Raw genomic sequence first — 23,019 nt, 5'->3', positions numbered from 1 at the left:
GGAGTGGGGGACATTGCTGCTAACTTGGAGATGATATGTCTTAGATTTTGTGGGTGGCACAGAGACCCTATTTTTGTTTGTGCTTAGACAAAATTATGACGTGGCTTTGGATCATGATGGTGCTCCTCTACAAAATTATTTATGTCCAACAGGAGACCCCGTGGCCTCGATCTGAGCCCCAGGCCAGCTCCTGATGTCACGGTCCACTTTTCTTCTTGGAGGTCATACCAGTACCTATTCCATGGAAATAACTCATGTAGAGTGCTCAGTATATACCCTGTGAAGGGTTATGAATGCTGATGGTAGTGGGAGCTGATGTGGAGGGGAATGGTGGAGACACCTTGGAAAACCAAGCAAGAGTCTGAAGTTGTGGCAGGCCGGGTCTCACTAACGCAGGTCTCCCTCATTACAACTGTCCCAGCACGGACTGAGTAGCCAGGTTAAACATTAAAAGCTGATTGAGCCAATGCCCTTATACAAAGCTTGGAATGTAACAAAGAGCCCACCAAGAGTTTTGCCTAGGCTTTTCCTGGGCCTTGAAGCATGACAAGATAACGAAGGAACTCTTAACAGGACCCTTTTTAGGATTAAACAAGTTGTATTAGGGATCTGAAGAAACTCCCCAGGCCTCCACAAACAAGTGTATGGGGGTCTAAAGGAATTCCCCATACCATTAGGATTTAGCAGGAGACAAGATGAGGGTAATCACCCCAGCACCTAGACCCATTTAGATTAAACTTACTGAGGCTCCAGAAGAAGGTCTTCAGGACTTCGACCTTAGTCATAGATTAAAAGAAGTTAATCACTTGTGTCTTTAGATGAATGCACACTTACACGTAGGCATCTAGCTTAGAAGGTATACAAGCTTTGGAAAACTTTGTAATTTTGAGTTGGTCTGGTGATAATTTCCAGGCCTTCTCCTTGTAACCGGTTACAGAAATAAAACCTCTCTTACTCTCCAGCTCATTTGCATCTTGTTATTGGGCCAGGAGAAGTAGTAGCCCCACCCTCAGTTGGGTCCAGGAACAAAGGGAGTGTCTGAAGACAGCAGTGATGTGATCACACTGTTTTAGGAGGAGTACTCGCCAGAGCCCAGGGGAATGTTGGGAGGGGTGGGGAGAGTTGAGGGGAGCTGGGACAGGGCAAGGAGGGATGTATGGAGGACGTGTCCCCTGGCAGTAGGAAGAGAGTCAGGGATGACTCCAGGGCTTCTGTAATTTGAAACAGTCACAAATAACCACAAGCTCTCAGGTGGAAGGACACTGAGAGCCCCATGAAGGTCACGAGGTGGTGGGCCACCTCAGGTCCATGGATCCAGGACCATGGATCAACAAGAGAAGGGAGGTCTCCCTGGGACCACATAACGTGGTGAAGGCACTGGCCTTTGGTTTTCAAACTCTGCTCCTAAGTGGAGCTCCAGGGTCTGGGGGGGAAATGCGGGGTTCATGCGGGGTTTGGAGGGAGGCGGGACCGGAGACCCAGGCCCACTCGTCCGCAGCAGCGACGCTGGCACTTGCTGCACATCTGGGGCGGCTCGCACGGCTGCTCTTGAAGAAAGGGTTCTGCAGCTAAAGCCCATCTGCAAAGCCCCACGCGAAGTTTGGGCAGCGGGCTGTGTGAACCCAGAAGATGGGAGACAGGTCTCAGTTAATTTAGCAAGTTTATTTTGCCAAGGTTGAGGACGCGCCCGTGACACAGCCTCAGGAAGTCCTGACGGCATGTGCCCAAGGTGGTCGGGGCACAGCTTGGTTTTATACATTTAGGGAGACATGAGACATCCATTAATACGTCTAAGAAGTACATTGGTTCGGTCTGGAAAGACGGGACAACTTGAAGCAAAGGCAGGAAGACTCCAAGCGGGGAGGGAGCGTCCAGGTCACAGATAGGTGGGACACCAACGGTTGAATTCTTTTGAGTTTCTGATTTGCCTTTCCAAAGGAGGCAAATCAGATGTGTATCTATCTCAGCGAGCAGGGGAGTGACTTTGAATGGAATGGGAAGCAGGCTTGCCCGAGGCAGTTTCCTGCTGGAGTTTTCCTTAGTGATCTTGGGGGCCCAGGATATTTTCCTTTCACAGCTGATTTCACAAAGCCGGCTCGGTAGGAGGGCCCCAGGGCCAGGTGGCCGTCCGGGTGGCAGGGCGGGGGTCCCCAGGCGGCTGTGCTTGGTTCTGGGAGGCCGCCCGAGGGCAGCGCCGGCCCCGAGTCAGCCGCCGCAGGGCACCCTGGAGATGCGGAACGCCCCCAGCCGTGGGTCAGCAAAGGCGTCTCAGGTGACCCTCAGGGAGGGCTTCTGAGGCAGCCTGTGCGGGGTCCGTCCTGGCTGAGCAATGCGCGGACGGCGGGCCCACGAGACTCGGACCCGGCCTAGGGCTCAGCGAGCTCTCAGCGGGGCCGGCGGACGCAGGCAGCCCAGAGTAGTGCGGCCCGCCCAGCGCCGCCATCAGCCCTTTAACCGCCGGGCCCGCGGCGCATGCGCAATCAGGCCGTTGTGCGCAGGCGCAGAGGCGGCGGCGGCGGCGGCGGCGGATGTTTACGGCGGCCGAGGTTGGAGCGGCGCTGCTCGGCCGCGGACACACGAGGGACGCGCCCGAGGAGCTGCACGTCGCAGCCCAGGCGGTCCGAACCCGTCGGCCGGCCGAGCCTGGAGGTAGAGCCGCCGCCGCCGCCGCCCCTCGGCCCGGCCTGCGGCGAGCGGGTGGTGCGTCCCCTCGGCCCCTTCCCTCCTCCTCCCCCACCCCCGGCACCCCTGCGCCCGGAGCGCTCCTCTGGGGGCCTCGCTCCTCCCCACCTCGGGCACCCTCACCTCCCCCCAGCGGCCTCCAGGGCGCCCCGCGTTTCTCTCTCCGAGCGCTCGCGGTTTCCCGTCGGTCTCTCCCGGTGCCCGTTGCTCACTCACACTCTTGGGTCTGGTTAGTCCAGACCTGCAGCTTGTCCTTGATTTCCCAAGTGGGAAACGTTTGCAATTCCAAGGCAAGCCAAGAGCTAAGGTTTAGAACGAAGTCTGCCTTGGACCCTTTCAGAAGATGACAGGATTTTTAAAAAAAATAGTTGCGCCCCCCCGCGCGCCCCCGCACCGTGCCTTGGAGATAGTAAGAATTGGAGCAGAGCACTGGGACTTCAGTTCACGCATGGAAAGAGATCTTTGTTAGTTGGAGGAAGGAGAACTTGCCTGAGCTTCGTGCCTTTGTTTTGTTTTTGTGAGAGGGATGTGTCTCCTAAATGAATGTTTGCTCCAGCGTTGCACCTCAAATAAGTCATCTAGATATCCACGCTCTCTTTATCCACCCCCTCTTGACTCGTGTGACTAGAATAGTTTTAATTTTTCTTCTCAAGGGAATGGCTGAACAGCTCCGATCTGGGCGTTTGATAGAGTGTCATTCAAGAATGAGTGAAGTTGAGGTGCCTATAAGCAACTCAGAAATTGTTGTGGCCATGCTTGGAGGAAATAGAGCCCTCCACTCAGGTGATGAGAGGAGACCTCAGAGGTGACCGATCCAGGGCCTTTCTCCCTGCCCCACCCCAGCTCGTACCTCCAGTGAAACTTGGCTGGGCTTATCAAGAGCTCCTTTCATTCACTGCAACTTCATTTGTTAGAAAGCTTCTCTGTGTATTTAGTAGGCATTGTCTCCAACATGTACCACTGGTCTGGCTTTTGTTAGGCCGTTAATAGTGTACATGTGACAGCTTTTCAAGTACAGGTGCTCCTCGACTTACGGTGGGGTCGCATCCAGTAAACACATCGTTAACCCTGAAGTCGAACCATCCGAAGTCGGAGACCATCTGTATTTGAAAAAAGTCCCTTTGCATTCCTTGTCAGAGTTCTGGTTTTCAAGGGGAGAAATCTGTTTGTGTGTTTGTTTGATCATTCTGCCCAAAGGAGATGTGGCTTTGGGTCCTTTTCTCCACTCATCTTCCACAATGAATTACTTTGTCCATATTACCGTTAAGAAGTGACATCCAGGTTGGAATGTGATCTTCCGTATGTAGCCTCCCAAAACCCCATTACCATAGCTTCATGCTTGTGTTGATACAGCCACAATCACAGCCTCCTCAGGTGTCAGTTCTGAGACCTTCCCATGCCTGTCGCCACTCAGCAAGTGTTCTTCATGTTCCCTGGCAGTTGGCATTGTAAGGAGCAGCCAGGTTGTCATGGACTGTTGCTAGTTACCACAGAGTAGTGAATTATATTAAGGATTAATTACAGCAGACAATGTGCACAGTATCGAGTGCAGCATTCTAAAAATGATTCTACACTTCTACTTTGAAAAATTGGATTTGACTAGATTGTAGAATCCAGGTGAAAATGATAGGGTTTGGTTTGGTGAAGAGCTTAGTTGTCGGTGTTTTTGGTGACATCATGACTGATCACATCGATGGTTTCCAGTGTGAGGGAGTGTTAGATTACCAGACAAAGATGGTAATAAATATCAGACCCCACAGCTATTCACATGGATCCTACCAAAGGCAATAGGTATCGATAGGGTTACCCCCTCGTCAAAAGATTACCAGTGTGTTGTGTGGTAAAGAACGTTGCTGTCTTGAGTATTTTTAAAAGCTGCACTGGTGTGGTGTTAAAAACACAGGCCTTTTGCCATAGAGTCCTGGGTTTGAATGCAGCCCCCCTCCTCACAAACTGGCTATGCGATGATGAACAAATTAACCGGCCAGCTCCAATTTGCTTCTTAATGTTGTGAAGTGTAAATGAGGCCAGGACTGGCAGGTGGTACCTGGAAAAAGGTGCTTGTTTTTACTAAAAAGCTGTCTGAACTTTCAAATTAAGGCAGAGTTCAAAATAAGTGATAGTTACTTAGTGGAAAATGAAACCTATTCAACATACAGTTTGAGGTTACCTTCTAAAGATGTGGCTTTGAGACAGAATGTTGGAACATTGTATACAGGCTTCCGGGTGAAGAGGTGGCTTTGACTGAGGAGGGTATGCGATTTCCAGCTCTTTTCCTAAATAGACCCTTAAGCATCCAAACACATGATTCCGCTTTTAACCACTGACCCAAATTTTAACATGACTGTGCTAGGCTAGGGTGCAGCCTCAGAACTAAGTGGCTTATCCAGGATTAAAGTTGACCTCATTAGGACTTAATTCCATCTAAGTCAGCTGGCTATGGACCATAATCTAACAAGGGCTCCGAAATAATTCAAAAAATTCAAAAAGGGTGTGAAAATTTAATGACTGGACCATCCTGTTGATTTGCAAAACCTAATATTCAGGTCTAAAATCTTGAGTGTGAAGATTGAGTATTGCACCCTAAAAATAGAAGAGAATTTGTGTTAAGCTATACCCTTCACACTTTTTGTTCACTTGTAAGAAACCATGTGATTATTTTCATTCCTGGGAAAACCTCCCACCACTGTCTCCAGTTGTGTACGTGGGTGTATATGAAATTCGCCCCCGGCCCCTTGCCACCCCACAGTATTTCTTTACGATCCTCATTCTGCTGTTAGAAATCCAGAGGAATGTGAAGAGGAAAGCAAGTATAAACTTCATCATAATTATAACAGGTTGTTAAAAAGGTTGTGTTCATTTCAGAAAATGTCTTCATGAGGTCTGGTGGTCTTTTTCCCTGACAATTTGTATCTGGTGTTTTGTAAAGCATTACCATTTTATGTGAAGTTAAAGCAGTTACTTTGAAAAAGTTACATGCGGTAAGTATAAAATCGGAAAGGATATTTTTGTAGGTTTAAGAAGGGTAAGACTTCTGCACATGAAAAAGTGTTTTCTTGTGAATTAGATGAAGCTATGCTGTATTTTAATAGTTAGGCTCAGAGGTGACACATGCTGCGCTTTTTCTTCTTGAAGGCAGCTTGGAAGAAGGTAAGACAAGTAGTTGTTATTTTTAAAGATCTGGGAAAGCTGCGTATCATGCAATTGAGAAGAGGCTGTAGGAAGTTCTGGTAGCAGCCCCTCCTACACTTAAACTTTAGCCAGGAAGCTGATTTTGCATTTGTTAGAAGAAGGTATTTGTCACAATACGTTCAGTTTGCGAAGAGTGTTTTCTTGCTGTTTTTGTCTAAAATTTGAACATTAAAATATCCAAATCAACAGGTCAAATGGATTGCTTGACTTGGGTGGGTACTTTTGTGTCTGTTGGGGATATAGAATTCCCAGATGTAATATAGGACACCACCTAAATTTTTTTTCTTTTTTCTTTTCTTTTTTTTTTTTGAGACAAGAGTCTTGCTCTGTTCCCCAAGCTGGAGTGCAGTGGCATGAGTTGTGCTCACTGCAACCTCTGCCTCCCGGGTTCAAGCGATTTTCCTCCCTCAGCCTCATGAGTAGCTGGGATTACAGGCCTCCACCAGCATGCCTGGCTAATTTTTGTATTTTCGGTGGAGACGGGGTTTCACCATGTTGGCCGGGCTGTTCTGGAACTCCTGACCTCAGGTGATCCACCCGCCTCGGCCTCCCAAAGTGCTGGGATTACAGTCATGAGCCACCGCACCCGGCCTAAATTTGAATTTCAAATAAACATCAAATAATTTTTAGTATTGTTGTTTACCTTAATTTCCAATTGAATTGGGATTTTTTTCTCTTCTAAATCTGGCATCTCTGGATGGGGCAGGGGATGAGGTGGGTGTTGACAAAAGATTATCTATTATTTTCAGAATTCAGAATTTCAAATTGGTATCTGTTTAGAACTTTGATTGTTCTGCTCTTACCTTTAACATAAATCACTCTTTTTAAAAATTTTTAGTTATAGTATTGCCTAAGTGTGATCTTGAACATGGGCGGTGCCGTGAGTGCTGGCGAAGACAATGACGAGCTGATAGATAACTTGAAAGAAGCGCAGTATATCCGCACGGAGCTGGTAGAGCAGGCTTTCAGAGCCATCGATCGCGCAGACTATTACCTCGAAGAATTTAAAGAAAATGCATATAAAGACTTGGCATGGAAGCATGGAAACATTCACCTCTCGGCCCCATGCATCTACTCGGAGGTGATGGAAGCCCTAGATCTGCAGCCTGGACTCTCATTTCTGAACCTGGGCAGTGGCACTGGGTATCTCAGCTCCATGGTGGGCCTCATCCTAGGTAAGTGTGGGAGGAGAGTCTGAAAACTCATCTGTCTCAGGGAAGGAGGCATCTCCTTTGACAGAAAATGTAGTCTGCTAATGGCCTGTCTGGGTCGAGACCACAGCCTTCCCAGTAGTTATCTGACGTTGACACATCACTGGGTGGTGGATAGAGCGATGAAGGAGGAAGGCCTGCATGCATCTCATGTGCCCCAGATTCTCCAGAGGGACCTCTCCCGTTCTCTGTCCCATCTTCCTGTACTGCCACAGCCTGTACTGTGCACCTGCCCTCTGGACAGCGGAGGACAAAGACAGTTGTGTAAATCTTGACCCCACTATGATTTCTTGACTTAATTTTATCACTCAGTCTTCCTTGTCACTCTTTCTCTAAATTGATGGTAATTAACTTTAAAGTCCTTTCGGAGTACTTCTAAGCGGTTTTTGTTTTGTTGGTTTTCTTTCTTGACAGAGTCGTGCTCCATCGCCTAGGCTGGAGTGCCGTGACACGAACCAGGCCCACTGCAGCCTTGACTTCCTGGGCTCTAGCAATCCTCCTGAGGACCTAGGGCCACAGGCATGCACCACCACGCTTGGCTAATTTTTAAATTATATTTAGAGACGGGGTCTCTTCATGTTTCCCAGGGCGCCAGCTCTCCACCTGCCTCAGCCTCCCAAAGCGCTGGGATTACAGGCATGAGCTGCCATGCCTGGCCTACTTTTTTGTTTTAATACTAAGAGTAATACCTGTAGATTTTAAAATTAGTTTCAGGGATGGAAGGGATTTCACAGGTTATCTTATTTGAAGCTATTTATCCTATTTTCCCAAACAAGTGAGTTGTGAGACTGCTCATGGGAATATGGCTATTTTTAATAATAGCAGATAACTAAGGAAAAACATCACTTGGTGCAAAATGCTGTGGGGGGCAGGGAAGGCATCTGTTTTTAACTCAGTAAGGTGGAAAGGTTTTGCTGGAGGGGTGATAGGAGCTGATCTGTACTGTAAAACCTTGCTCTAAGCAGGAAGCAGGGGCGCGGCTGCTGAGGCAAGCTGGCTGAGAAGACACGGGATGAAACCAGTGCAGAGAAGCTGGAGTCTGTATTTTCTCTAAATCCTGTTAGAACTGACAGGATTTACGGATGGGCTGCGTGTGGTTGTGAAAGAAACATCAGGAATGTGGCTTGGGTTGGTGGTTCGTTCCTGTAATCCCAGCCCTTTGGGAGGCTGAGGTCGGAGGATCACTTGATCGCTTCAAGACTGCAGTGAGCTGTGATTGCGCCACTGCACTCCAGCCTAGGTGACAGAGTGAGACCCCATCTGTAATTGATTTTTGTGGATATGGAATGATAATTTTTTTTTTTTTTCTAAGTCTGTGTAAGTTGGAATTTGCTGAAGTTTTGAGACCAATTATTTTGGCTTTAGGCTATAGATTGCTACCTTTAGGTGTAAAAATGTGTAGATTTTTATAATGCTTTTTGACCTTAACTTCTCTTCGATTGAGACTGTTGTGATCCCCGTGCTTTGAGAAGAGAACACAGTGCCCAGATTATTTATCATTTTTGAATTTGGGAATATTGTGATTTCCTCCAATGTAGCTGAAAAATAGGAGCTATAGCTAAGGTAGAACCTTGGGGAGAAATAGGTGATCAAGCTGGCTAGATTAGAAATTCTATAGAAAAGAGCCAAAATGCTTAGGAAAAGATGACTTAAAGTAAGCCTGAAATGGCCGGGTGCGGTGGCTCACGCCTGTAATCTCGGCACTTTGGGAGGCCGAGTCAGGTAGATGGCTTGAGGTCTGGAGTTCAAGACCAGCCTGGCCAACATGGTGAATCCCTGTCTCTACCAAAAGTATAAAAAATTAGCCGGGTGTGGTGGTGCACACCTATAATCCCAGCTACTCAGGAGGCTGAGGCTGGAGAATCACTTGAACCTGGGAGGCGAAGGTTACAGTGAGCAGAGATGGTGCCACTGCACTCCAGTCTGGCTAACAGAGCCAGTCTCCATCTCAAAACGGGGGAAAAAAAAAAAGTAAGCCTGAAATGGCCTTGCTGTACTTGACAACCCCTCGCAGTTGTAAGGAAAGGCCTTCCAACTCGATATGGTTGCTTCTCTTTCCTGAATCCCCTGTTTACTGGGAATTTCATTGGATTTTGGGAGGAGAGAGGTCTGAAGGAAGGAAAGGCCTGTTTTCTGCTGTAATGGATGTAACATGCTGCTTTGATGCAGTTGAAGGAAGTGACTTCAGGGTTTGCTGTCATGGATGCGTGTCTTGGCTGTGTCTCCAGATGCTGCAGCTTATTCAACCTTAACAGCACTTTGTGCAGAGCACTCCAGAGTGAAACCTCATTGGCTTCCCAGTGCCTGTGAATGTGGGTCTCTTATCTGATAGAGTTCTTTACTGTGAGCCCTCACTGCCTTTCAGGTGGTCTGAGCTGCATCCTGGGTCAGCCATGTTCCTGTGCTTGCTCTGTGGGCTCCCCTCCCCTTTGCTCAGGGCTGTCCTTAACCTTTGTTTGTCATCAACCATGGTAGAATACAGTAGCTACTAAGAGATGGTGACTCCTAAGTCACCTACCTGAAAAGTGCCGTGTGATTAGGAAGCAGGGCAGACCTAGGAGTGGCTCTGCCAGGGGGGCCTTGCTGCTGTGGCTTCATGCCGTGTTCCAGTGCTGAGTCCCAGGTGCCGTGTTCCTGACACCCCCCGGCCACCCTGTGTCCTCCTTCCCTGCTAGTCATCTTTTTAAGCAGGTGGGTCAAGGTGTTTGTGTTACTACTGTTTGGTGTTAAGCTTCTTGGGAATAGGAACCATATCTCATATCTGTTATTAGAATTAACTGCTTAGTAAGTGTTTGATAGTGAAGGTGAGGGGTCAGTGAAAATAGAATGAGCGGGAAAAATCAAGCAGCTATTTTTGGTCTCTGGCACAGTGGCAGAGTCGGGAATTGAAGTCAGGGAGTTGTCAGAAGGTCTTGATGTTCAGAGTAATTCAGGATTTGATGTTGTAGATAGTGAAAAGTGGAACTCTCAGGTAGGGTGTATTTTGACGAGGTAGTGTTTTAGCCGCAGCTCTGTGTATGAAATATGTTGAGAGAAAAGAGCAGCAGGTACAGTTGTCCAAATGGGGAGCAGGGAAGCCTTGGCCTGGGCCGGTGGCTGTTGTACTGGGAGGGCCCACATGGTGCAAAGGTGTGGGATGCACAGAAAGTTGCCCATTTCTCAGCATTTCTGTTAGATTGTAGAGTCCAGTGCTACATGATCACTGTAGTATATCTGTCTACCAAGTAAAGTCCTACATGCCCTGTGATTTTTACATGTAGATTTAAAAAGTTGACCTGTAACTTACCCATAGTAAATGAACAAGTACGAAGTGTGAATTCTGGTGGACTTTTACATATGCATCCACCGCCATATAAACTCCACCCACAGCAAGATGCAGAGTTGAATCAGCACCCCAAAAGGCTCCCATGCTCCCTCCTCCTTCTAGAAAGTTCACCAGTGTTGCATGTTCCAGAAAGGTGATGACTGTTTTGCCTTTGTCGGCACAGATGAATTTTGCCCAATTTTTACCTTCGTGTAAGTGGATTCCCACAACAGAGAGACTCATCTAAGTTGAGTGTCAATACTTTGTTCTCAGTTAACATAGGGGCAGTTTTATATGGGGGGAGCACTTTCATCGTTAAGTGGACTTGTAACATTTCTCAGTTTTATTTCAAATTACTGATAAATATCCTTTGATATAAAAAAGTTTCATTGTGACTTGGAAGCATAGTTTTATCTTAATGATGATGATTGAACGCTGTTTTGTGAATATTATAATGCACAGATCTGAGTGTTTTGGGGAACTTTTCAGGGAAAACGGAATCATCTTAAGTGTTACCTCTGGACAAACAGGTGAGGCGTGTGTCAGTTCCACTTGAAAACACATGTTTCTTCTTTAGTTCATTAGTAAGACTTGAACACTTGGTTTGTTTCCATTTTCAAATGATTCTTTAAAAGTTTGAGAGCAGAGAAGCCCAGGCCACAAGTATTTATGATGTGGTGAGCCGTGATAATGTGATGAGACTTCAAAACTTTCTGAATGTCTGTAGTTGCACGTTAAATCAGATGTGTTACAGTTGGTAGAAGTGAACAAATGAGCAGGAGTTCTTGCTCTGGTTCTACATGTTTTCTTATTCTTAAACCTTTTAGGTCCTTTTGGTGTGAACCATGGGGTGGAACTTCACTCAGATGTGATAGAGTATGCAAAGCAGAAACTGGACTTCTTCATCAGAACAAGTGATAGTTTTGACAAGTAAGATGAAATACTATCCATTGGCTCAGATCATGTGAATTATAATTTTACAAAGTTTTGATCAGATAGAAAGAAATCACCTGATTAGTGTTCATGTGGTAGCAAACGTAATTAAACTGTGGTAGGATGATTCTATGTGCCTGTTGTAATTTCTTTTTTTTTTTTGAGACGGAGTCTCGCTCTGTCGCCCAGGCTGGAGTGCAGTGGTGCAATCTCGGCTCACTGCAAGCTCCGCCTCCCGGGATCACGTCATTCTCCTGCCTCAGCCTCTCCGAGTAGCTGGGACTACAGGCGCCCGCCACCACGCCCGGCTAATTTTTTGTATTTTTAGTAGAGACGGGGTTTCACCTGGTCTCGATCTCCTGACCTCGTGATCCACCCGCCTCGGCCTCCCAGAGTGCTGGGATTACAAGCGTGAGCCACTGCGCCCGGCTGCCCGTTGTAATTTCTAAAAAAGGTTGTGTGTTTTGAGGGTTTTAGGGTATTTCAAACTGTTACACGTACATAAGGTGTTCATTTGCTCAATATTCATGCTTCCTATGTAAGATAGCTGTTTACCACCTAATTTTTCCTCAAATAAAATTGTTGCATTTGTCTCTAAACAGTGTATATAAAGCAAGCTTTTGCCATTTTAAAAGAAGGCATTAAAGTTCTTATTTTAGGGATTAAACTTTTTAGAAACACCAAGTGCAGTTTCACCATCCCCACGTGTCACTTATTGTGTAGTACTAATAGATCTTACATAAGATGATAAGAAGATGACAGAGACAACAGCGATTGGAGATTGTGTGAAATTTGGATAAAACTTTTGATATTCACTTTCATACTATTTTGTTTGGCATTTCTAGAGTTCTAGTTATATAGTGTAATTCTTTTTGGAAGTAATTCTTGGACATTTGTAATTCTTCCAGCACCTCGCTCTGTAAACTGTGTTACGTTGCTGTGGGATTTTAACATGTGGTTAGCATAGATTTACTACATAGACTTGTTGCAATGTGATACTTGTAGTTGCAGGAAGCATTTTTTACTTCCAGATTTGACTTCTGTGAACCTTCCTTTGTTACTGGGAATTGCCTGGAGATTTCTCCGGATTGTTCTCAGTATGATCGTGTATACTGTGGGGCTGGTGTGCAGAAAGAACATGAAGAGTACATGAAGAATCTTCTCAAAGTGGGAGGGATCCTTGTCATGCCATTGGAAGAGAAGGTCAGATTCCCTTCATAACTGACATTTTTGCACACTGCGTGCCAAGGTCTGTTCTGGGCAGTTGATGGATACTTACTCTTTTAACAATTTCCTGCATTTCACAAATGAGGAAACAGAGGCAGGGACAGGTGAGGGAGATGCCGGGTCATGCACATGCCCTAGGTGGGGCCAGAACCTGACTCAGGTGGGTACTTCAGAGCCTGCACGTGAAACCCTTTTCTCCACCTTCCTTCTCTCTCTTTTTCCTTCTTCTGTCCCTTCCTCCTCACCTCCCTCTTCCTTCCCCTTCTCCTTGCCCCTAGCTGTTCTGAGTTTTAATTCTAATTGTTAATCTATTATCATTGTTCTGTTGTTAGAATTATATCTAAAATTATTAGAGTAATTGTATTCTCGTCATTAGTCTAATTGTTAAATGCCTTGATGTTATGCATTTTACAGAAATCCTTTGCTTAGTGAGAGTCTCATCCAAGTTTGCTGTTTGGTCATGCATGTTTGTCTGTGTTACTGTATTTCACTGGGAAAAATAGTTTATAGTAAATGAACAGATTAATCAGACAGGAATTGGTCACCAAGAAGAATGTCTCCCAGTCACAAAGAACTAGGAAAACACAAATAATAAAAATTAGGAGGTTTTAATTGTTTCAATAAAAATTTGGAGATGAGATCTTGCTCTGTCATCCAGGCTGGAGTACAGTGGCATGATAATAGCTCACTGTAACTTCAAACTCCTGGGCTCAAGTGACCCTTCCGTCTCAGCATCCCAAGCAGCTGGAACTATAGGCACGTGCTGCCATGCCCAGCTTAATTTTTTTTAAATATTTATTTATTTATTTATTTAGAGACGGAGTCTCACTCTGTCGCCCAGGCTGGAGTGCAGTGGTGCGATCTCAGCTTAGTGCAACCTCCGCCTCCTGGGTTCAAGCGATTATCCTGCCTCAGCCTCCTGAGTAGCTGAGATTACAGGTGTGCGCTACCACACCCAGCTAATTTTTGTATTTTTAGTAGAGACAGGGTTTCACCATGTTGGTCAGGCTGGTCTCAGAGCTCCTGACCTCATGATCTGCCCACCTCGGCCTCCCAAAGTGCTCTGATTACAGGTGTGAGCCACCGCGCCCGGCCTAATTTTATTTTTTTAGTGACGGGCTCTCACTGTGTTGCCCAGGCTGATCACAAACTCCTGGCCTCAAGCAGTCGCCTCATCTCAGCCTCCAGAGTTGTTGGCATGAGCCATCACACCTGGCGGAATATTGTTTTAAATGTCTTTGCCTATACAAGTGATATTACAGATCTTTGTTGCTATACAAAATGCGTTGGATTTTTTATTGGAATTGTATCATCTTGATAGCTTGGGGATTGTGGACATCTTTACAATGTTTCATCTGCTTATCTAGAATATGAAATAGGGGTTTATATAGTTTTATTTAAGGTTTTATACATCATTTATTGATTATATTGAAATGCTTGTTTTTCATTATTACTAGAAATTCTTTTAAAAATGTTTAAATGTATAAAAATAACTTGCTGGTATACAAGAATGTTTGTTGATATTTACTTAGTTACATGGCTACTTAATCCTTTTAGTTATAAGATTCATGACATAGAATCTTAGTTTTTAGAGGATTTACTGACTTAGATATTTTTAGAAAAGGCCAGCATATAATCATAGCATGAAAGAACTGACCAAAAATAGTTTTGTGACCTGTGTAGGCCACTTGGAGACTGACCCAGCCACACAGGGCGCACAGAGGTCATGTCTAATTGTGGTCTCTGGTGCTCCTAATACTTTAATTCAAAAGAAATGTTTTGATGACCTACACTGGAGTGTGTTAAGCCACCAGATTCTGGTGCTTTCGTGGGGGTGATATCAGGGCAAGGCTCATTTAAACACTTCAGTATTTGTCTCCAAAGCATGAGGATAATTGCCCAGGCATCCAAGATGACAAGTTTGCATTTAAAAAAGTAACAGGGATTCTGTAACAGGATCTGTTACTACAGTGCCTATCAGGACTTAGCCACCCTCCCAATAACAACAGGTCAGGATTCAGTTGGTTGTTAACGTCTCTGTAATTACTTTTTACTTTAGAGCAGACCCCCTTTTCACCCTCAATATTGACTTCTTTGGAGAGTGCTGGAGCATGTCTTGTAAGAATCCCCACATCGTCTATGTGGTTGTCTCCTCTTGCTATCCTATAAGTAGTTTCTCTGTAATATATAATTTCTGTAAGCAGAAGTTAGGCCTAGGGCCTGAATATATTCAGGTTAAGCATTTTTGCAGGAATATTCATAAGATAGATGTACTTCATGGCACATCACATTAGGGGTCCGTATGTCAAGATATTTCATTTTATTGTAAGCATATCTATGTATTTTTATAGTATGTATAGGAATGATTAAATATGAGCTATTTAGTAGCCAATTCTTTTGAATATTCTCATTTTGTCTCTGGGATAGTTGACTAAGATAACACGCACAGGTCCTTCAGCTTGGGAAACCAAAAAGATTCTTGCTGTTTCTTTTGCTCCTCTGATCCAGCCCTGCCATTCAGAGTCAGGAAAATCAAGACTTGTCCAGTTACGTAAGTATACCAGTCTTTACTTATGGTATCTTTTAGATCTTTTTCGTCTGGTTAGATTTTAAAAGGAAACAAAATTTACAAAGAACCTTTTGATATTAAAAAGCACCACTCCCATGCTGAAACTGTGAAATTCTACAAGCAATTTCAGGCATTAAAAAAATTATAATCTATTTTTAACCTATTTCAGGTTATTTTAGCCGTCTTTTAAATCTACAAAGAGGTGTTGCTGGTCACGCCATTGAAAGCCGAGGACGCACATAAAAGGGAGCTCGTTTTGCCACGTGGGAGACTTAGCCTATTTGCCACCTCCACTGGGAGGGGCTTACAGAGAGAGCCATCAGCCAGAGGGCTCCTACAGAGTCACGGGGCTTCTGCTCCCCAGGGCGCCAAGCGCCTGCTGCCTCATAGGTAGACAAGGGCAGAGAACACATTCCAGCTAATCTGCTGGGGTGTGGATAGGAGACTTTCCGTGGAAGCTTACACAGCCGAGCCTTTGTGTTTCACTATTTCAGGATGCAAACTGAGCAAGGAACTAATACCAGGGCCAGCACGACGGCAAAACCTCCTAATGTTTTAAAATTTAAACGGCTCACACAGAAATGAGAGTTCCAATTGATTTTATTTAAAATAAAACTATCAGGATGCTCTCTGATCATTTAGAAAATTTGGAAAATGCAAAAAATAATAGGAAGGGAAAAGTTTTACATAGTCCCACCACCCAGAGACAATACATTTTGGCAGATCTCTTCCAGAAAGGTTTTTTGATTTCTTAGGAATCATCTATTAAATGATTACACTTTGCTTTGGTCTCTACTAAGTACAGGTTCTAAGAAATAGACACGGTTCTTGAAATTTGATAATGAGCAACAATAGGACATGCAAAACGGTTCGAGTAATTAGGGAAGGTTTGGCAGAGTATGATGTCTGTGCTTGGCCTTCAAGGGCAAAAAGGAATTCCCTAAAGAGAGAAGAAAGGGGAGAAAAGTGCCAGCAGTGGCAGGGCAGAAATCAAAATGCGTGTTCCCCGTGTAGTCAGAGTTGGGACTGGTGGGAGAAACTACTGGTATGTAGGTTAGAATTGGGTTTATCATGTAGGCTGGGGAGAGCTATCAGATGCTTTAAGTAAAAGATACAGTGCCTGTGTATCCTGGATAAGCCTGGTGGTCGGGTGGAGGGTGAATCTGTCAAATGCGTGCTCTGAAAGTCTCACCAGAATAACCTTTTAAGTAACTGCCGCCCTTGGCAGGGAGGGCACCAGCTTCCAGAGCCTTAGCAGAGTTTGGGAAGGCAGGGGCATCTTTGGGGTATTTATGAGGCTTTTTGAGGGTCTGGTTGAAATGAGCCGTTCCCTGTGAGGGCTTCATCTGGCTGATTAAGAATCATGACAATGTGGTGGGCAGTTTGGATGCTTGTTTTGAGGAGATGGCTTTGAAGAGTGTTAGATGATCAACATTAATGTGATGCTTTTAGAGTTTCTGAAGTGACCCATTGAGTTATTTGCAACTTTTCTTTTCCTGGGCCAGTTTCCTAGACTAGTAAAGTCATGTTTGTGAAGACAGTGGAGTAGCAAACTCTTTGAGTATAGACATACGTGATATGGGATCATGTGAGTGTAGATACGTGGTGTGGGGTGTGTACGTTTAGACCTGCACGATATGGGGTCAAAGTGAGTGTAGACGTGTGTGGTGTGGGGTCGTGAGAGTGCGGACGTGCGCACTGTGGGGTCGTGTGTGGACATTTGCAGTGTGGGGTAATGTGTGTGTGGGTGTGCGCGGTGTGGGGTCATGTGTGGGTACGCATGGTGTGTGGTGTGGGGTTGTGTGAGTGCAGGCGTGCATGGTGTGCGGTGTGAGTGCAGGCATGTACAGTGTGAGGTCGTGTGAGTGCGGGCGTGTACATTGTGGGGTCGTGTGAGTGCAGGCGTGCATGGTGTGCGGTGTGAGTGCAGGCGTGTACATTGTGAGGTCGTGTGAGTGTGGGCCCGCACGGTGTGGGGTCCTGTGAGTGCGAGCGTGCATGGTGTGGGGTCATGTGAGTGGGTACGTGTGATGTGGGGTCATGTGAGTTCGGACGTGCGCGGTGTGGGGTCGTGAGGGCATGCCTGGTGTGGGATCGTGTGAGTGTGGGCACGCGTGATGTGGGGTCATGTGAGTGCAGATGTGCACAGTGTGGGGTTGTGTGAGTGCATGGTATGGGGTCGTGTGAGTTCGGGCGTGCACGATGTGGGGTCATGTGAGTGCACAGTGTGGGGTGAGTGTGGGCGTGCACGGTGTGGGGTCGTGTGAGTGTAGATATGTGTGGTGTGGCATGGACGGGTTAGCTTTCAGATTGAATGAACACAGGACACATTGGAAGCAGGAACCAGTGGAAAGCTGTTGAAATTTTCCAGGCGAGAGATAGAGATAAAAACTGAGACACTGGCTTCCACAGTGGAGAAGATTCAGTGATACATACAATGATACAGTCCTTCTGAGGAAGGGCATGTGAGGTGTTCATTGTCTGTCGTAGACCTGGGTCTGTGTGAGGCTCAGGATTCTGGTCCGGACTGGATTAGAACCTTGGGAGCTGTTGGCTGGCCTCTGTTATTTAAAGCCACAGAACGGATGTGAAACCAAGGACTAGCAGTCATACCGAGATGGGGAAATGGTGGGAATTGGAACCTTAGGGAGCAGCACTGGGCTGGATGGAAGAGGAAGAGCCTGCAAGAGAAAAGAGCTGTGGAGGTCAGAGGAGCGGCTGTGCCTTGGGCCAGGGGAGCAGTGAGCCACGTTGCTTATCCCAAGCAGACTCCTTGGAGATCTGGAGAGGCCAGAGCTGAAGGCCGGGACCCTGAGGGCCTCGGAAGGAGTTGTTTCAGCCTCTTGGGGCAACAGCCAGATCCCAGTGGCTCTGGAAGTAATCTTTCTAGATGTGAGATGATGAAGGAAGGAAGGATGGCTGTACTTGAGGAGGGAGCCGGGTCACAGATGGGGCAAGAGGCACGATCGTGGTGTTGAGTGAAGAGAAAGGACTGAAGACAAAGGAAGTGCCGGAGCCTGTCCTGGAGAAAGGAGAAGGGACCTGTTGTCCGTGGAGTCAGAAAAGCAGGAAAGGTTGAAGGGAGAAGGTGCTACTGACTACCCAAGGGCCTGGGACACAAGCCTGTTTGAGGGTTTCCAAAGAACAGTGGAGATTGCCGAGACTCTGTGCAGGCCTTTCTGACTTTGGTGATAAATGTGCACAACACAAGAGCTCTCCCTACAGTGCAGACTTATTCTTTGGAGAAGTTGAGTAGTGGAGGGGAAAAGTGATGCTGATTTTCAGTTTAATGTAATTTTCCCTTTGAGAAATATTGCCTGCATGAAATCGTGAGCTTTAATTGTCAAATGTTCTTTCTGCTTGGTGTGCTTTGGAGTTTTTGTTTTTTTTTCTGAAAAATGTTTGGATTTGCATTTCCCTACTTCAGTAAAAATGGAACAAATATTCAATGTGTAAATAACTATGAAAATATTAATAGATAAAAGAATATTAGGCCGGACACAGTGGCTCATGCCTGTAATCCCAGCACTTTGGGAGGCCGAGGTGGGCGGATCACTTGATGTCAGGAGTTTCAGACCATTGTGGCCAATATGATTGAAACCCCGTCTCTACTAAAAATACAAAAATTAGCTGGGCATGGTGGCTCATGCCTGTAATCCCAGCCACTGGGGAGGTTGAGGCGGGAGGATCACTTGAACCCAGGAGATGGAGGTTGCAGTAAGTCGAGATCACACCCTTGCACCCCAGCCTGGGTGACAGAGTAAGACTCTGTCTCCAAAAAAAAGAATGTTGGAGACATATTCACTCTATTACTAGTAGGTGGGTATTAATATACACACGAACACAGCAAATAATAGAATAATGAAACTAGGCTGTCAGGAAGACAAACTGACCCAGGTGTTGATTCCACCACTGATTAATATAGCCAAGCAATATTGCTTCCTTTCCCTTTGAAAGTTAAGAATTGATGCGTTTGAAAACGTCTTTTGAAAAGTGCCATATGATTGTAAATTAGAGCACTAATTGACATTTGCTTAGCATGCTCTCATATTGTAACATACTCATAAATTTGCCGGTTAATTCAGATGATGTTACGGGTCTTAGATGTGTGGGCGTTGTGGTAGTGTCACTCAGATGCGTTTGACTCTGTCACTCTTTCGTGCTGCAGCACCAGTGGCAGTTCGCAGCCTCCAGGACTTGGCTCGCATTGCCATCCGGGGCACCATTAAAAAGATTATTCATCAGGAAACTGTGAGCAAAAACGGAAATGGACTAAAGAACACCCCCAGGTTTAAACGAAGGAGAGTTCGCCGCCGTCGAATGGAAACGATTGTCTTTTTGGACAAAGAAGTCTTTGCCAGTCGGATTTCCAACCCCTCAGATGACAACAGCTGTGAAGACTTGGAAGAGGAAGGGAGGGAAGAAGAAGAGAAGACCCTGCCTGAAACAAAGCCAGACCCCCCAGTGAACTTCCTACGCCAGAAGGTTCTGAACCTCCCTCTGCCAGATCCCCTGAAATACTACTTGCTTTATTACAGAGAAAAATAAGTCTCCTGTTTGAAAGGGGGAAATGAGGAAGAGCAGATGGCTGAGTCTGAAGTTCGTGCTGCCTATGTGCTGTTGAAGGGTCACCTGGAGGTAGACGTTGTGGGGAAGGGAACTGCTGGGCTCATCCACACCGTGGTTTTCTTCTTCTAGTTCCTGATTGACCTCTAAAATTCTATTCAGTTGTATGATTTCTTTACATAATTCCACAAGACTTTCATTGCATAGAAGATTGTTTTCCCAAGGCGGAGAGAATCTTCATAGAGAAAAAGAGAAGGCTGTTTCTTTTTCGGCTCTGACGAAACACTAAAGTGTGCGTAAGAGAGACTGTTTGATGACCGTCCCTCATACGACATGCACGTTACTAAAAATGAAAACTGAAGTGAAACTAACCTGTGTTGCTTATAAAGTGTGAAAGCACAAGCTTACAAATGTATAAAATCTTTTCTGGGTGTGACGTACCTGCGTCCAAGTTTGAATTTTTATGATATGTGCCACTTAGTTACTGGCACTGAGTATCACTGAATTTCTTAGTTTTCCAGTGGGGAAACATACTGAGAAGCCCTCCCTTATTTAAGTAAGTTAATTAAATCTTATGTGAGTTATCAGTTGTAATTTTTCAAAGGAAAAATTTTGATAGGGTGGAGGAATGAATTGCCAGATAATCTTTCTGGAATTCCGGGAGAATTCCAAATTTTTTTTTTTTTTTTTTTTTTTTTTTTAATGACATCTTTTGATACCTTTAAAAGAAGCACTGTCAAGTAATCCTTAAAATAATATCCTGGAAAAGGAAGCAAATTATTTCCTGCGTGTAAGCAATAAGTGAACTTACATTTGCCCTAACCCTAGGGATGATTCTTTACCCAGTTTTAAAGCCGATCATGATTTTCTAAGGTGTTGACACCTCCATCCTCAGAGCAGGTAGAAAGTATCAAATAGACTGAGGACTCTAGGTAGAAAGGAAAGAGACTGGGGACTCTATGATGGACAGCCTGTGCTTTTTGACTCAGTTTGCTATTTTTCTGTGATCACATTAGAGTACTGATTCATAGATTCTATCTTTTATAATTCTGGAGAAAAAGAGATTTGTTAGTTTTGTAATTTTTTTGTAAGAGCAAATGTATGTATTTTAGTAGCTCCATTGCATGAGAACAGTGTAACTCACACTGACTTGTGAAATCAGCCTTCTCTAGGCCTTGTGTGTGGAGAGCTTTCTGTCTTACCAAGTGGTAGGGCTAAAAGAACAGCAGCCTTTTTGGTAGTCACATAGCAGAATGATCAGAGTTACATTGCTTATTCCAAAAATTGGTTCTTTTTAAAACATTTTTTTTTTACCCAAAGAAAAGAATAATATAAATTACTAACAATAAACATAAATTCAGAGTGTTGATGTAGGATTCAGTATCCAGAGTTTATTTTTAATCTTAATGCTCAGCTTCTTGGGAGTTGCTGGGCTTCGGTGTCTCTGTGGTTTCGCCAGCTTAGCTTGAGCTCTGGTGATTTTGGATCTTTTCTGCTTTTTTAAGTAACTGAGTCATTTTTACCACACAGCCCAGTTTGCATGTATAGCTAGGAAACATGTATTGTTCTAGATTGGACAGTTTAAGTCATTTTAAAGAAAGTTCATAGTTGTTGCCTTTTAACTCATACTCAAGCTTCATTCTGTCAAAGAGAAATTTGTGATTTTCATTTACTTGCTAATATTTTGTAGTTTGGAGATCCTTGTGGGCATTATTCTAACTTAATATGTAGACACTTGGAAATTTTTGGACATAATATTAAATGAGTGGTATCTGTGAAATTGGTTGTATTAGGTGGCGTGACTAATTTTTTTCTATAATTGTATATGGACTGCATTTAAAAAAAAAACGCATTTGCCTTTATGCTAGATTGTAAAAAATTATATTAGAATGCATAAGACATGTTTTCCCCTCATATGCTAGACTTTTCCTAGCATTTTGTATTTCTGTGTTGTCAGTGTGTGATTTTTAAACCAGAATTTGGTTTAAAAAAATATGGTGGTAATATATGTGAGAAGTAGTTTGGTGCTTACCTTATGAAAATAAAGGATTGTAAGTAAGGTTTCCTGCACACCTTATACCAGAATTCAGTATAATACGCTACTTTCTGTTTGCAAACAGATAAATCCTAATATAGTCTGTATTGTCTGTAAGATCTATCCTGTAAACCACATTCTTGACAACTATTTACTTTTGAGTAGTTTGTATCTTAATATGTGACTTTTGTCTTGAAAAGTAGTAAAGCCATAGACTTGTGCAAAACAAATTTCAAGTTTATAGATATTAAGTTTGTAATGTAAGAATCAAATGTGTATGTAAAAATACTTTTTACCAGTCTGGAACTTGGGAAAATCCAGGGAATTTGAAACATAGATTTTAATGAGCTGGTAAACACAAATCATGTCAATAAAGGTAGTCAGGATATTTTATCCTTAGCATTGCTTCTGCATCCTGTGTGGGATTCCAATTCTTGAATATGTTCTTTTCAAAATCTTAAGAAAACAACCTTTTTTCTTTATTAACATCGTGTGTTTACTTTCAGCAAATATTTATATTACTGCTTGATTCTGTGACATTCACAACAGATGTAGAGAAGGCATTATTTTTCATTAATAAATGTGAAATTGGAATGGACAAATGGAGAAGTGGCTAGCTCCAAGTACCTAAGAGAATAGGGCCTCGAAGATTGTGGTTAACGTTTTTGGCATAATTTTCCCACATTCAACTTTTTAAGGGGCAGAAAATATTTTTTTTTCGTTCTCAGTTATGTGTTCAGAGCACAAATGTTATTTAGATATTGAAATTCTGGGACCAGTCTCCCAAAGAGCTTATGTTTTCATTTTTATTGTATGTGTTTGTTGGGATATTTTTTACATTCTGCCTTCCCATTTTTTATTTTGGCAGTTACATATTTTAAGATAATTTCATACTCTCTTTACTGATCTCTGAATTTTCCTTCCTGCTGCATTCGTCAGGGTTCTCTAGAGGGACAGGACTAACAGGATAGATAGATATACATGAAAGGGAGTTTATTAAGGAGTATTGACTCACAGGATCGCAAGGTGAGGTCCCACAGTAGGGCATCTGCAACCTGAGGAGCAAGGAAGCCAGTACGAATCCCAAAACCTCGAAAGTAGGGAAGCCGACAGTGCAGCCTTCAGTTTGTGACTGAAGGCGCAAGAGCCCCTTTCAAACCACTGGTGTAATCCAAGGGTCCAAAAGCTGAAGAACTTGGAGTCCTGTGTTCGAGGGCAGGAAGCAAAGCATGGGAGAAAGATGGAGGCCTGAAGACTCAGCCAGTCCAGTCCAGTCCTTCCGTGCTCCTCTGCCTGCTGT

General features: G+C 44.5%; 1 protein-coding gene across 6 annotated transcripts; it reads left to right on the top strand.

Annotated features, from left to right (window-relative positions):
* Window positions 1–2,516: 2,516 nt before the first annotated feature.
* Window positions 2,517–22,205, top strand: PCMTD2 (protein-L-isoaspartate (D-aspartate) O-methyltransferase domain containing 2). 6 transcript variants are annotated; one of them, XM_032143287.2, is made up of 6 exons: window positions 2,517–2,649; window positions 6,713–7,049; window positions 11,217–11,319; window positions 12,354–12,525; window positions 14,977–15,100; window positions 19,287–22,205. In XM_032143287.2, exons 2-6 carry the CDS (start codon window positions 6,743–6,745, stop codon window positions 19,664–19,666), a joined length of 1,086 nt encoding a protein of 361 aa, XP_031999178.1. In that variant the 5' UTR covers window positions 2,517–2,649; window positions 6,713–6,742; the 3' UTR covers window positions 19,667–22,205. The 6 variants fall into 6 exon arrangements, with proteins under 6 accessions (XP_031999178.1, XP_031999179.1, XP_031999181.1 ...); XM_032143288.2 differs by having other exon boundaries at window positions 2,524–2,700; XM_058432971.1 differs by lacking the exon at window positions 2,517–2,649 and adding an exon at window positions 2,720–4,935.
* The last annotated feature ends 814 nt before the right edge of the window (window positions 22,206–23,019 follow it).

Source organism: Hylobates moloch, unplaced genomic scaffold (assembly GCF_009828535.3).
Source record: "Hylobates moloch isolate HMO894 unplaced genomic scaffold, HMol_V3 SCAFFOLD_21, whole genome shotgun sequence".
NCBI classification, from domain to species: Eukaryota; Metazoa; Chordata; class Mammalia; order Primates; family Hylobatidae; genus Hylobates; species Hylobates moloch.
This window is presented reverse-complemented; position numbering and strand designations above follow the sequence as displayed.

Excerpts from the sequence above, each read along its gene's own strand:
- PCMTD2 (XM_032143287.2), top strand. The coding sequence starts at position 6,743 with ATGGGCGGTGCCGTGAGTGCTGGCGAAGACAATGACGAGCTGATAGAT. Across the intron at positions 11,320-12,353 it reads ACAAGTGATAGTTTTGACAA|ATTTGACTTCTGTGAACCTT; the intron begins GTAAGATGAAAT and ends TTTTACTTCCAG. Across the intron at positions 12,526-14,976 it reads TCATGCCATTGGAAGAGAAG|TTGACTAAGATAACACGCAC; the intron begins GTCAGATTCCCT and ends TCTCTGGGATAG.